We start from the raw sequence: 15343 nt of genomic DNA on the forward strand, positions 1-15343 counted from the left end.
CTGAACGTCCCTGACATCATTATACTTGGTGAAACAAGACACAATTTCATTGCCAAACAATGTCACTTTATACATGAAAATGATGCTGTTCACATTTCATTTCTTGACCTAGTAAAGCTGGAAGGTAGGTGAAGGATCACTATTAATTGTTGTTTCAAGTATAATAACTTATCGTGATTAGTAGAACAAGTGATAAAGTAATCTGGGGTTCACATCCAAAACCAATTGGCAATGGATGGAGTGGCCCAGACCCTTATAAGCCCATAGGTAAGGTTATATTTTTCCAATGTGGGAGTTATATTTTTCACATTCTCAACAACAAGTACATGAGCAACCGAGTCATGTATTTTGAAAAAGAAAAAAGAAAAAATGGTGCTTTTAGCATTGCTGTTCTCAAGCACAAATGTATAACTGGTCACATGAATCACATGAGGGAACATTATATAGGTTAGCTTTATATATATTGTTGGTTAATTCCCCAAAACTCAATGTCTTGGTGTTCATTGATAGCCTAAATGGAATAGGAGCCTATTGTTTGATCACTACCAGTTCCATGCCATTCAAGTTGTTTCTGTCCTTTCGTCGAACATATTCTGTGCACAATACACCACAGCCTTTCAGATATCAAGAATCATCAAAGGAGCAAAGATTCCAGTTGCTGTCCCTAGATAAATATCAGATATGAAGTATAAGTAAAGCATACGTACGTACGTGCAGGATCACAACCAAGACTATGTGCAATGTGAATTTGAAAGCATGTATGCATTTATTTCTTTAAAATTAACAAGATTAAATAAATGACCAAATTTCTGTTCATGTGGAAAAAACTACCCATGGCTACAATAATGATCAACTAGTGGCCGAAGCAGAAGATATATATGTTGACAAAATTCCCGTTGCTGGTTCAACTCGAATGATATATACCAACCTCTCTGAAATTATATATTGCAAGTAGAGTTGGCTGAAAAGGCTCATTAGTAATAGATAATCCATGATTTGGATGGGTCAATGGGAATTGAAACATCCATAATGAATAATTTACACTGTTTTTTCTCTTTTCCTCAATCCATATTTAGTTGTTAATATATATCCCATTAGTATTAATTATTAGAAGTAATGTGTACTTGGTTAATATTGCATCTTCCGAGCACCCGTTCATCTTATTATCATGGAGGAAAAAATCACTCAAGTTGCATTGATGAGGTAATTTTTTTGGACTGAAGTTAAAGATCCCAAATTCAATTCCCACTAAACATAAGTATTCACATTGAGCCAAAACAGAATGCTACTATTTTTCAGTTAAAGAGGGTGAGGGAGTGTGAACTCTCATCTTGACCGTGAGGATATACCGATATATGTTTTGCTAATGGAACACGTACAAGGTGATAGGTGTTCGATGAACTATCGCAAAGGGGCATTTTAAAAGACAAGACCTTAACAACTGGGTGAAAAAGACCAAGTTTCCTTTCTTAGAGTTAAGATATGCATGAGTGTATAGAATGAAATTGGGTCTTATGCTTGTGAAAGCCATGGAATACATTTCTGAATTCCACCCTAATTCATTGTAATTGAAAATTATGTTCCATTATGCCATTGTTTAGAGGCAACAGAAGCAACTCAGAGGGGTGGAGAGCCTATCTCGCATATATTTCAGAAGGAATCGGAAAGTCACAGGACTGGGAGATGGTCATGAAGTACCAGAAGAAGAATGGGTCCTTGTTTAACTCACCATCAACTACTGCTGCTGCTTTTACTCACCTCAACAATGCTGGTTGTCTTAGTTATCTACGCTCACTCATAGAAAAGTTTGGAAGTGCAGGTTATTACTACCTTCATACTTTCCAAGTTTCCATCAATATTTTTTTCTTTTTAATTGTATTTGCTACATTGAGATTGATTTAAACTGATTATTCTTAATTTACCTTATCCAGTTCCAATGATTTATCCTCTAGATAACTATGCTCGCCTTTCTATGGTTTCTAGTCTTGAAAGTATGGGTGTTGATTGACATTTCAGGGAGGAAATAAGGAGTGTACTTGATGAAACATACAGGTATCAAATCCGACACCATATGTAGAACCAGTAGTGGAATGTAACTTTCATGAAACTGGATTCCACATTATTATTATTATTTTATTATTCTCAAGTGAGATTGTATTAGTTCTCATCCATGGGGAAGCATGACATTACCCAACAAACAGATGCTGGCTGCAGGGGGATGAAGATATATTTTCAGATGCTGGCATCTGTGCCATTGGCTGTTTAATGCAGAAACAAGGGAATATTATTTGTTGCTATTGATTATAACAGGCCTCTTTCGGATTAAGGCCCTTTTGACATTGTGTTGCATAAGGTTGGGAATTTTTCTTTACTCAGCTTCTTCTGTGTGTGGTTTATGTTAAATTCAAAATCATATGATGAAAGAATCAAGAATGTAATAACCTGTTTTTTTTATTCAAAACAATTTGGTGGCAAACACCTTTGTTAAAAGGTAAGGTGTACCTTGATTCAAGGCCGGTTGTTCTAATCATCATACATGTCTGCATAATTGAAAGAAGCAGACAATTCTCTCTCTCTCTCTCTCTCTCTCTCTCTCTCTCTCTCTCTCTCTCTCTCTCTCGCTCGACCGAAACCGAAAAACAGAGCAAAGGCTCTTCGGTCTCTCTCTACCTCCACCGGCCACCAAACGGCGTCGAACCACTTCCTTTTGCTTCGTCTCAGCCTTGCGCAGCTGCCAGAGGCAGCCTTGCACCGTGACACGGCCACCAGCGGCGGCGGGAAGCTCCGCCCGGTTTGAGCTCGTTTTGGAACCAAGCTTGATATCTCAAGCTACCGGTCACCAATTGTCACACCCCGAATTATGAATAATAAAATTCAAATCCGAAACCTGAATAATTACAATTACAAAATCCAAATCTCGAAACTTCGAGTTCATTATTACAATTCACTCTCACAATATATTGTAAAGCTCAAATGAGCATAACACACCTCACAACTTACAATTGCTGTAAAACTCTAACAATTGCTCTAACCGCACGATCACCGTCCTGGTTCTCCTGTCCTGTAGGATTACCCGCTACACAATTTGAATAGTGTACCGGGAGTTGCAACAACACAAAACCCGGTAAGCTTTTTACAGCCAGTATGAGTAAACAAGAAAGAATTGTTGATTTATTTCTTTACAATTAATATAACTCAACACAATCACCATAAAAGGAAGGATACTCTTGAGGCTCTCTTTTAAGAACTCATTCTTAAAAGACTCAAGTATCCTCAACACTTCTCACATAAGACCCCTCACAGTCTCAAGTAACCTCAACATCACTCATACATGACCACTCACAGTCTCAAGTAACCTCAACAATTCCCTCACAACACCACTCAACAATTGGCAAACAGACTAGAGCTCTAACTGATCGTTTCCACCTACCCGGCGCGAGAGCGTGGTTCACGATTTAATACTATCAGTTCCACCTACCCGGCGCGAGAGCGTGGGTCGCTGATAGTATGCCATGGTCACCCCGTGACCTATTGATCTCCACAGATCACAACAATTTATTGTTCCTCAACAATAAAACTCAACATCTCTCTCAATATATTGTTTCTCAACAATAAACTCAATACCCCTCACAATATATTGTTTCTCAACAATAAACTCAATACCCCTCACAATATATTGTTTCTCAACAATAAACTCAATACCCCTCACAATATATTGTTTCTCAACAATAAACTCAATACCCCTCACAATATATTGTTTCTTAACAATAAACTCAACACAACTCCAACAATACATAATATTTCACAACTCCAACAATACATATTATTTCACGTAAATAATATATATACATAGACATTCGCACAGGAATGTCTATTAATACCAACTATAGTTCACACGCATTAAAAATATAAATTCATTTTATACTTAAATTCATTTTCTTACCTGTGAGCCGCAGCCCTATGAATCGTAGTTGATCAAGTTCATATTATTTCAAAACAAATCTTTATTTCATAAACAATTTCCACACAATTACGACAAAAATCAATTAATTATATTCGGTTCGTAATATGAACCATGTGAGGTTTACTCACCTCTAATCCAGCTGCGTCTTCTTAACAGCTCAAAATTCGATCCACAATCGTCCACCAACTTAAACCGTCAATCACCTAGTCAGATACGATCTTAACTTAGCAATCATTCATAAACCACACATATACAACAATCCAACGGTCGGATTCTAAATTAATGATGATCCAACGGTCGGATCGAAATTACGCGATGATCTAACGGTCAGATCCTCACGGATTGCCCTTAGGAACATCCTCCAAAATTATCACGAAGATCCAACGGTCAGATCTTCCTGAATCGTCCTTACAAACATCTCCACAAATTTATACTATAATCCGACGGTCAGATTCTCACGAATCGCCCTCCAAATCACTATTTCACATTTATACGAAGATCCAACGGTCGGATCTTCGCCCGTGACCACACAAAGTCATCGGGACAGTCATACGATCAACATATCTAAATTTGAAGTAAAACCGATGGTCAGATCTTCGCAGATCGTAAACTTAAGATAAAACGTAAAAACGTTAAATAGTAACGTAAAAACGTAAATCCACTATTTATCAACTTTTTCTAACATAACCTTGTAATATATCAAAACGCTCATATGGATGCGTAGAACATAGCCTAGATAATAAAAATTCAAAATATGGTCGAATGCGCCGCCACAAGGGGCGGTCAGTGGGCGGTCAACGCGGCGGCCAACGCCGGTCAACCACCTCCGATGCAAAAGTCGTCAACTACAAACTTGTTCCAAATGACGAGCTGATCCACTTTCATAACTAGCATGAAGTCTTAAAACGAAAGGAAGTGGTCGGAAATTACCTAGAACAGTCGAGGTGACCGGAAAATTTCCAGAATCCGGCGAGAAACTGCAGAAAACGGCGAGCTCCAATTCGACGTAAAAACGTCAATTTAAGGCTTCGATTCCTTCTGAAGAGTTGTTAAGAAACTCAAGAAGAACACACTGGTTCAAGAATCACAGAAAAATATATTCTGTAGCTCGAGATATACCGATCGAAAGCTTCGGTGGTCGGAAAAATTCCAGAATTTTGCAGAATCCAGCAAGGCTCGATTTCGACGTCAAAACTTCAATTTAAGGCTTCGATTCCTTCTGAAGAGTTGTTAAGAAACTCAAGAATAACTCACTGGTTCAAGAATCACAGAAAAATATGGTCTGTAGCTCGAGATATTTGGATCGATAGCTCCGGTTTCGTTCTTGGCGGGGTTGACTTGTAGTTGCTGCTACGGGATGCGTCGCCGTGCAACGCTGCTTCTGTGGGCTTCAGGGGGTTGAGGCAAGCACGAGGATAAAGTTTTGCAAGGATCGGTGGCCGGTAGCGTGAGATATCTCGATTGGAACTAAAACGGGGTTTTAAACAAACCGGCTCTCCGCCGCCGCTGCCTGTCGTTCCAGGGCGTAAGATTGCCACAGACAGCTGCGCAAGGAAGAGACGAAGGCGTGGGACGTGACTTGAAATCGATTGATGGCTTGTGGAGAGAGAACAAGCTTGGAGAAAAATCTTCAGCTCCCTGGGTTCGGCCGAGAGAGAGAGAAAAAAAAACGAATTTTCTTTCTTTTCTTCTGGAGCTGGTACACCACCATCTATCAACATGTAGAGTATAAAACAACTAGTGTCGCACTACCTCTCTTATTGCTTGAAACACGGAGAGCACCTCAATCTTTTTTTTAAACAAAGTATTTGCCACTATAATTTGTGATAAAACCAGAAAAAATGAGGTACAGCAATGATTAATGTAGTGTAATTTGATTAATCCTTGCTACGAAATTAACAATTGAGATTTGACGTAATTTTATTTTCTACCAAATTTAAATGAATACTTCATTGAATAAAACTGCCGCCAAGTATTGCTCGATTGAAAATCGAGGTTATTACACCAATCCTCACCAAAATCCATCCACAAGCTCGCCTCAACTTCCTGAACCTCCCAGAAGCAGCCTCACACGGCGGCGTGGCCCGTAGCAGTGGCTGCAAGTCAAACCCAACCAAGAACGAAACCGGAGCTATCGATCCGGATATCGCGAGCTACAGACCATCATTTCTTGTGATTCTTGAGCTGGTGAACTCAGATTGAAGTTTTGAACAACTTTCATGAAGGGATCGAAGCGATAAATTGAAGTTTTTACGTCGGAATTCAAGCTCGCCGGATTCTGGAAATTTTCCGGCCACCGACGCTTTCGATCAAGATATCTCGAGCTGTAGAGCTTCGTTTTGAGTGATTCTTGAACCAGTGAGTTCGTCTTTAAGTTCTGAACAAGTCTCCTGAAGGAATCGAAGCGAAAAGAGGACATTTTTACGTTGATCGGAGCTTCGCCGGTTTCTGCAAATTCTCGCCGGTTTCTGGAAAAATTCCGGCCACCTCGACTGTTTTAGGTAATTTCAACCACTTCCGGTCATTTTCAGCTTACATGGTAGTTATGAAAGTTGTTAAGCATGATGAGAGGAAGAAGAGCAGCCCGGCCCCGACACCATTGGTGGTGGTCGGCGGCGGCTCTGCCACTAACTCCGGCGGCCCTTTCCGGCCACCTCCGGGGATCAAAAATATGGTTTCTGTACATTTTCAGATTCTATATTTCAATACGATCATTTTGGTATATTACACGTAATTTTTGGATATCGTATGATTAAGTTATGAATTTTTAAGTTTCGATCGATTTCGATCGTTCGATTTGTGATCTGTGAAGATCAGACCGTCTGATGGAATTGTAGATTTGATATGTTGATCGTATGACTGTCCCGATGACTTTGTGTGGTCACGGACGAAGATCCGACCGTTGGATCTTTGTATAATTGAGAAATGGTGATTCGGGAGGCGATTTGTGAGAATCCATCCGTCGGATTTTTATATAAGTTAGAATCCGACCGTCAGATTCCCGTATATGTGTGCTTTTGAGTTGTTGGCTAAGTTAAGATCATTATTGGATTAGGTGATCGATGGATTTATTTGGCGGACGATTCGTGAGATTGTTAATTGAGCTGTTAAGAAGACGCAGCTGGATCAGAGGTGAGTAAACCTCACGTGGTTCATATTACGAACCGAATAAATTTAATTACTTTATTTTGTCGTAATTGTGTGAAAATATTTATGAAATAAATATTTGTTTTAAATCATATGGGCTTGATCAACTACGGTCCATAGGTAAGTAAAATGTATTTAAACTATAAAAATGAATTTCACGATTTTATTGTGTGGACTATAGTTGGTATTAGTGATTATCCCTGAGCGGATAATTACGTATATATATATTTATGTGGAATATATATATGGATGGTGTGGCATTGTGGTATGTGGATTATTGAATTGAATATTTACATATGTCGGAAACATATATGTATTGGTAGAATTGTTGTGATGCAAACAATATTTGTGAGTGAGTTCATATATTGTTTTTGGGTATGACTTTTCGGGAAACAATATGTCGTGGGAAATGGTATTTCTATTGTTTTGAAAAGTGTTTGAGGATTTGGGGAGTTGCAGGTTGTGATTTCTCCTTTTGGGTTGGGAAACATTTTCAGGTCCGGTATGACCATTTTAAATGTTTTAATCTGACGACCGGTGGTCTGAGGATTTGAGCGTCACAGGTTGTGATTTCTCTGTTTGATTTGTTTTAACATTTTGGGTCCAGTGCGACTCGCTTAAATGTTTTGATCTAAGGGTCAGGTTGGCCTAAAGATCCGGGGTTTGCAGGTTGCATCCTCAGGCAATATATCGTAATTACGCCTTTGGCCCGGTTAGTGATTTCGATCAGTTAGAGCTCTAGTCTGTCTGCCAACGTGTCCAGGTTGGACCGGATTTTCATAATGATTTGTTAGGTTAACATTTCCTATGATTTTGTCACGATGTGACTTGTAAGAGTCCTTTTGGTAAAAGGTGTTGAGTTTTGGATGGATTTATTAGTGTGAGTTGATGATGTTTTTAATTAATTTCCTTGTTAATTCTTTTGTTTAAATTTCTATTCTTTTTCTCTTTTCTTCTTTTTCGGTTATATTGTTTATTATCTCTATTTATTTCCTTGATCATTTCTATGGTTCGATTTCCCGTTTATTTCTCGTTTTCATTTTATTGTTTGTTTTTAATGTAATCTCCTTAACTAAATTATATGCAGGGATTACTATGACTTCTGATTTTATGCGTGTTGGTTATTTCCTGAATTAATTTTCTATGCATGATTAATGTTCTTATTAGTTTAATTGGGAAGTGCAGTGATGGATGAGACTTGTAGAAAGTTGAGAAATATTATTCCGTATTGTGGGGATAAAGACATCTTGTTAAGAGTAGAGATGAGTGATTCATTTGATTTCTTTGTGTGTGATTTCAAATGATTTGGAGTTAATGATTTTGGTGATCGATTATCGAGATTGTGGTTTTCTTTGTGGATGTTGAAATTGTTGGTTGTTACTTGAGTTAAAAGTACTGTGTTATAATAAATCAACCATTCTTTCTTTTACTCATACTGGCTGTCAAAAGCTTACCGGGTTTTGTGTTGTTGCAATCCCGGTACACTATTCAAACGGTGTAGCGGATAATCCTACAGGACTGGAGAATTCAGGAAGGTGATCGAACCGTGTAGAGTAGCTACTTTGAAATACTCTGATTTTCAGTTGTGAGGTTTGTTATGCTCATTAGAGCTTTACAATTTACTTTGTACGAGTGAGTTGTAATAATTAACTCGAGGTCTTCGAGTTTTGAATTTGAGCGTGAGTGGCGAGGTTGTTTCTGAAAAAAAAATTCAGAACGTTTATTTGTTTAAGTTGTTTAATTCATGTTTCGGATTTGAATTTGTTATTCAAAATTCGGGGCGTGACAAAGAAAATGTTGTAAATTATTATGGATATATCATGTAAATTATTGTATATTAGAAGATGCTTTCCTCTTTCCTAGTTTTAGGGGATCCATGTTTTAAGGAGGACTTTAAGGGTCCTTGTTTTATGGAGGATTTTAGGCTATATGTTCCTTGCCTTCCACTATATATGTAATCCATTTCTCATCCATGGATGATAGAGAAAACAGAAAATACTACACTCCCTCTCTGCATCAAAACTCTCTCTCTCTCTCTCTCAAGTTCTTTGAAGCAAAACTCTCTCCATTTTCTGAAACACTTTTATGTTAGTTTTACAACACGTTATCAGCACGACTAGCTCTAGGATTCGGATTGCCGATCGACAAGAGAAGAGGTGAATAAGTCTTGGGTTGCAGAAAAGAAGAGGTTCATCATTCAATCAACATCAATCTACCAGCTCTACAACCAAGTATGTTTTTCCAAGCAAAAACGGATTTTACTGTTTCAGTTTACCTTCTGTCCTCTGTGTTCCCGTATTTATTTAAAATAGTAATTCAACTCCAAAATTCACCAAATTTTGTATGCTAGAGCCTCTGTGTGTTTACTGCATCTCTATAATTTTTCAAATTTTTCTGGGTTGTTTTGGTTGGGATTTTGGTTTGTTTTTCGACTGCTATTCAGTAGAAGCTGCAATCACGATTTATGACTTTTATTGAAGCATCTAGTTTAACTTAATCATCTATGAGAGACACTTATTTCTCTTGCACTATAATTGGCATAATGGAATGAGTAAAAGGAAAATCAATAGCTTTTTAATTTAGCTATTAATTCATGTATATTGTGACAAATATCTATAAATACTTGTTTGGACTTTGTGATAATGATACATCTTTCCTTCATTATTTATTATGATAATGTTTTGTGGTGTTACCTGCTCATATTAAATTTAAATATTTTACCCGCTTAAATTCTTTGCATTAGAATATATATGTGCGGAATGCAGGTACTTAACGAACCGGAAGTTCACACACATAAACATTGAACCAAAATTTCATACATAAATATTGAACCAGAAGTTCACATATAGTATCGAACCTGTAGTTTTGACAACACTGAAATATTATGAATCTTTCCAAGTAGGCTCACCCAATTCGATGTGATGTCTAGGCAAGATACAATGAGGCTGTGTACTTAAGAGAGCCTCGCTCCACCCAAACCTCATACTCTTACCTGGTCGTATTTAATTGGAGTTACCAAAAGGGTTGAGTAATAACTTTTCATTCCTTGGCAGACCAGCTTGAGCCCAGCAGGCCCACTCTCCCTCTGCGGGACCTAGCAGCCCAGCAGGCCTCACACACCATTTAAATTACGCATGAAAGGCCGGGTCACAAGCCCGCAGACTAAGCCCGATAGGCTTCACTATCAAGCCCACTCCTTTGGTCCAGCAGAATCAAATAAAAGGAAAAATGATTTGATATTGTAAATAGATTCACCATATTTAATATGTGTAATTAATTGCCAGAAACATTTATTCACATAATTGCGTGATAATTAATATGTTATTTTACTAGCATGCAATTAATATCTCAATTGATTTGTGATTTCCATTTATCCAATTTGTGAGATTATTTCAATCTGCTCAATTCAATATTATTGTGTTACTTGTCTAAATTTTCGCACTAGAATATATGTGTAGAAAATGCAGGTACCTAATGAACTAAAAGTTCTAAATGAACCAGTAGTTCATTCACATATCGAACCTGTGGTTTCGATAATGCCATTTAAGAAACTTGAAGTTTCCTTCATAAATTCACCACACATGATAAAACCAGTAGATTTTACATGTTTAATCCGATTTTCCATACCATGTTATAGAACCTGAAATTCCTATTAGTTGCTTATGGACGATACTACCCAAAGCACTAAGATTATTTGTTCCTTTCCTGTAAGAAATGCCAAATCTCAACAAACTTGACTTTGTTGCTTTGGAGGTTTCCAGAAGAAACTATCTAAAGTGAACTCAAGATGTGAAAATTCATCTGATTGCAAAGAAGATGAGATCAACAATCAATGCTAACAATGTCGTCATTGAGGCTTTTAATATGAGTGCCATAATTTTCAAAGGAAACATATGGAGAAAACACTCCAAGTTGAGTATCCGATGAAGAGGATACACAGACTCTTTGGGTCGCTCTAGAAGAGCACTTTCACCATCAAATGACCATTTTCTTGCTTGAAGCAAGACATGATTGGCAGAACGAAATTAGCCCATATGACCGTCTGCCACTTGGCCAAAGCCCAAGAGGCCATGTAATCAGGCTCCACGTGGCCAAGGCCCACGTGGTAGGAACCATGATGCCATAACTCAGCAAGCCCAAGTTGAAAGGAACACTGGTCCGGCCCGCTGCCACCAGAATCAGCATGATCTTTGTTATCAATGTGGAGGAATTGACTGCTGGTCCCGCACCTGTTGTGCGATAGCCGAAGCAGTAGATGAGTATTTCGCCAGTCGTGGAACTCGAAATACCAACTTTATTGAAGAGTCATTTTCCATCGATTCCACACTAGAGATCATGGATTTTCAGGAAGTTACTAAACATACCGAGAATTAGAACTCGAAGACATGGATATAATTGGCCCCTTGTGCCATATTTTCATCTTAATGAATGAAACATCTTCAGATTTTGGTGATTTATGTTTTCAATTATTTTGGATTATAGAAATGTGGTTATGTTCGAATATATTTAATTCAATAAACTTATTCATACATGTGATCCATTGAATTAAATAAATGAATAGGCATATTCTGTGGGGAAGTTTGTTGTCTGGTTAAAAGTGCTATTACGCACACCATACTCCCAGATCGGAGATATTTTTCAAACTTATTGTCTATTCATACCTCTGTGACAACCGTATCAGGCCAATCCAACCTGATAGAGGGTTATGGCAAAACCCACTATATGTTGTCCAATGGTACTGAACCTACCATTAATGAGGCCTTATAATCTCCACGTTCCAGAAGAACGTTATTGAGTATTAAGGATATTCGAACCAACGGTTATCACGCTGAAACCACTGAGAAAAATGAGTGTAATATCTTTGCATAACCTCCAAAGTGTGTGGCCAGAAGCGTACATTGGAGAAATTGGAATCTGTTAGCTAGAAGCTAACTAATTTAAGCAACTACTTGCTATGGCATGACCGTTTGGGACACCCAGGTCAAAGTATGATGCACCGTATCCTCAATTCATTGCAGGTGCATCCCCTTCTGAATAAGGGTCTTGTATATAATGACACGCTATGCCATACTAGACCATCATATGCAAAGACTAGTATATACACACACCATTTTTCTGCACAGAATGCAAGGAAAATTTGTGGACCTTTCTAACCACCATGCGGACCATTTAAATATTTCATGGTTGTGGTTGATGTATCGACAAAGTGATCACATGTTACACTATTGTCCACAAGAAAATGCTGCTTTTGCTAAACTCTCGCCCAGATCATGAAATTGAGGGTTCACCACTCGGATTATCCCATAAAGTCTATAAGACTTGATAATACCGGAGAGTTTACATTGAAGTCTTTCGATGATTATTGCATATCCCTTGGGATTGATGCTGAACATATAGTTCCCTATGTTCACACCCAAGATGGTCTCGCAAATAGAATCTTGGTAATGCGCACCAAGCTTCTAGTTTTTGCGTGGGGCTATGCAATCTTGCATGCAACTATGTTGGTCCCGTTGAGGCCCACTGCTACCCAACCTTACTCCGCGTTACAGTTGGTAACTGGGTACGAACCTGATGTTTCGCACTTACTCGCATTTGGGTATGCAGTCCGCGTGCCAATTGTGCCGTCACAACGTACAAAATTGGGTCCTCAACGAAGGATGGGCATATATGTCGGTTATGAATCCCCATCCATTATACGCTTTTTAGAGCCCTTGACAGGCGATCTCTTTACCGCTAGATTTGCGGATTGTTACTTTGATGAGACAGTCTTCCCGCCGTTAGGGGGAGATAAGAACGTTACCGTTCCTGATGAACGACGTGAATTGACGTGGAAAGTCCCCACTATGTCTCATCTTGATCCCCGAACCGCACAATGTGATAATGAAGTGCGGAGAATTCTAGATCTACAGAGTGTAGCCCAAAATATGCCAGACGCTTTCTCTGATCTAGCTAAAGTGACGAGATCACATATACCTGCTGCAAATGTGCCTGCAAGGATAGATGTCCCTGTAGGACGCGTCGTCCCAGATGGACGAGGTACGACCATGGCGGCTAACCAGTCACATATCCCTGCCCAGAAGCTAGGTAGACCACTAAGTTCGAAGGATTCTTATCCCCGGAAGAGGGTAAAACCGGCACAAACGAATCCACTAGACATCGCGATCTCAGCTGATCCATCTCACGAGATAATTCCAGATTATGGGTCCGTCCTAGAAGAGACAACGTTGGGGGACGCTCCAACGTCTGAACCCACTCCCGAGAATAGAGAAATCTCGGTAAATTATGCATGCTTAAGTGAGATCTGGAATCGGAATGAGATTATCATCGATGATATATTTGTATTCGCAGTAGCTACCGAAATTATAAATAACGATGACATCGAACCTCGCTCCGTTGATAATGTCAACGTAGAGACGACTGGCCAAAATGGAAAGAAGCAATCCAGGTCAAATTAGATTCCTTGACAAAGAGAAAGGTGTTTTGGACCTGTTGTTCCTACACCTCCCTATGTTAAACCTGTAGAATTTAAATGGGTATTTATAAGGAAGCGTAATGAGAAAAATGAGATTGTGATACACAAAGCTCGTCTAGTGGCGCAAGAATTTTCTCAACGCCCTGTGATTGATTACGAGGACGCGTATTCTCCCGTAATGAACGTCATAACGTTCCACTACCTTATCAATTTGGTAGTTTCCGAAAAACTGAATATGCAGCTTATGAATGTGGTCATAACTTATCTCTAGGGGGATCATAATACAGAAATATACCTGAAAGTTCCTGAAGAACTTAATATACCCGATGCAAATAGTTCTAGACCACGGAACACGCTCTCCATTAGTTTTGAGGCGTTCACTTTATGGATTGAAACAATCCAGACGGAGGTGGTATAACCGTCTAAGTGAATATTTAATCAGGATGGGATATGTGAATAATAAACTATGCCCATGCGTGTTTATTAAGGAAACAAGTTCCTAGTTTAGAATTGTGGCGGTCTATGTCAATGACATGAATTTGATCGATACTCCTGAAGAGATCAAGGAAACCGCAAAGCACCTGAAGTTGGAATTTGAGATGAAAGGCCTTGGGAGAACAAATTATTGTCTCGACCTGGAGCCCGAGCACAGTGCAGATGAAATTTTGGTCCATCAACCAAATTACATCCAGAAGATGTTAAGATGCTTTAATGAGGATAAAAGCAAGCACACCCATGGTCGTCTGAAGTCTAGAGAGAACCGTATCGTCCTGCAGATGATAACGAAGAGATATTGGTACCAGAAGTCTCATATCTAAGTGCAATAGGCGCATTATTGTACTTGGCTCAATGCCCTAGATAGGACATCTCATTCAATGTGAACTTGTTAGCTAGATATAGCTCTGCGCCAACACGCCGCCACTGGAATGGCATGAAAGACATTTTTCCGCTACCTTAGAGGTACAACGGATATGGGCTTATTCTATCCCTACGCATCAAGGAATGGATCAAACCCCCTTGATCCTCAGAATGATGCTCGCCTTGTTGGATATGCTGATATAGACTATCTATCAGACCCGCACAAGGCACGTTCCCAAACTGGTTATGTCTTTACCATTGGGAATACTGCAATTTCTTGGAGGTCTACGAAATAGACACTTGTTGCTACCTCTTCGAATCATGCTGAGATACTAGCTCTTCAAGAAGCAGTATGTGAATGTACATGGCTAAGAGCCGTTACAAAGCATGTTCGAAGCACATGTGGACTGCATTCCACCACTGATGAACCAACCATTATCTACGAGGATAATGCTGCTTACATAGAGCAGATGAAGACGGGTTTCATCAAAGGAGACAACACCAAACATATTGCACCGAAGTTCTTCTTCAATCAGCAACAACAGGAGCATCAGAAGATTGAAGTCAAGCAGATTCGATCTGAAGATAATCGTGCAGACCTCTTTACCAAGTCACTACCAAAGTCTACATTCCAGAAGCATGTTCAAGGTATTGGTCTACGTAAACTATCTGAATTACCTAACATGTAATTTTCAGGGGGAGTCGAAATCAGGGGGAGTATCCCGAAGCATATACACTTGACCATCGTGTACTCTTTTCGTCCTTCGTCCAGGGTTATTTTGTCCCACTGGGTTTTGTTACCTGGCAAGGTTTTAACGAGGCACATCTTTAGAATGGTCACCCCACTTATACTACATCCTGAAGATGCTTTGATTTGACATATATGCATTTGCTCATCTTTT

General features: G+C 39.1%; 1 protein-coding gene and 1 long non-coding RNA gene across 5 annotated transcripts; one reads left to right on the forward strand and one right to left on the reverse strand.

Moving 5' to 3' along the window:
- Nucleotides 1–1454: 1454 nt before the first annotated feature.
- LOC133740311 (ent-kaur-16-ene synthase, chloroplastic-like) lies at nucleotides 1455–2350 on the forward strand. 4 transcript variants are annotated; one of them, XR_009861122.1, is made up of 3 exons: nucleotides 1455–1819; nucleotides 2017–2052; nucleotides 2202–2350. XR_009861122.1 is itself a non-coding variant. In XM_062168241.1 (2 exons), exons 1-2 carry the CDS (start codon nucleotides 1588–1590, stop codon nucleotides 2006–2008), a joined length of 309 nt encoding a protein of 102 aa, XP_062024225.1. In that variant the 5' UTR covers nucleotides 1455–1587; the 3' UTR covers nucleotides 2009–2350. The 4 variants fall into 4 exon arrangements, 1 of the variants encoding a protein (XP_062024225.1); XR_009861121.1 differs by having other exon boundaries at nucleotides 1984–2350; XR_009861120.1 differs by having other exon boundaries at nucleotides 2017–2350.
- A 574-nt stretch (nucleotides 2351–2924) lies between these two features.
- Nucleotides 2925–5124, reverse strand: LOC133742120 (uncharacterized). The gene is made up of 3 exons (XR_009862365.1): nucleotides 4895–5124; nucleotides 4093–4167; nucleotides 2925–3076 (listed from the first exon to the last, which is right to left on the reverse strand). It is a non-coding gene; the product is annotated as an uncharacterized LOC133742120 (long non-coding RNA).
- Between the last annotated feature and the right edge of the window lie 10219 nt (nucleotides 5125–15343).

This window comes from Rosa rugosa, chromosome 1, assembly GCF_958449725.1.
Source record: "Rosa rugosa chromosome 1, drRosRugo1.1, whole genome shotgun sequence".
Classification (NCBI taxonomy): domain Eukaryota; kingdom Viridiplantae; phylum Streptophyta; class Magnoliopsida; order Rosales; family Rosaceae; genus Rosa; species Rosa rugosa.

Excerpts from the sequence above, each read along its gene's own strand:
- LOC133740311 (XM_062168241.1), top strand. The coding sequence starts at position 1,588 with ATGCCATTGTTTAGAGGCAACAGAAGCAACTCAGAGGGGTGGAGAGCC. Across the intron at positions 1,820-1,931 it reads AGAAAAGTTTGGAAGTGCAG|TTCCAATGATTTATCCTCTA; the intron begins GTTATTACTACC and ends TACCTTATCCAG.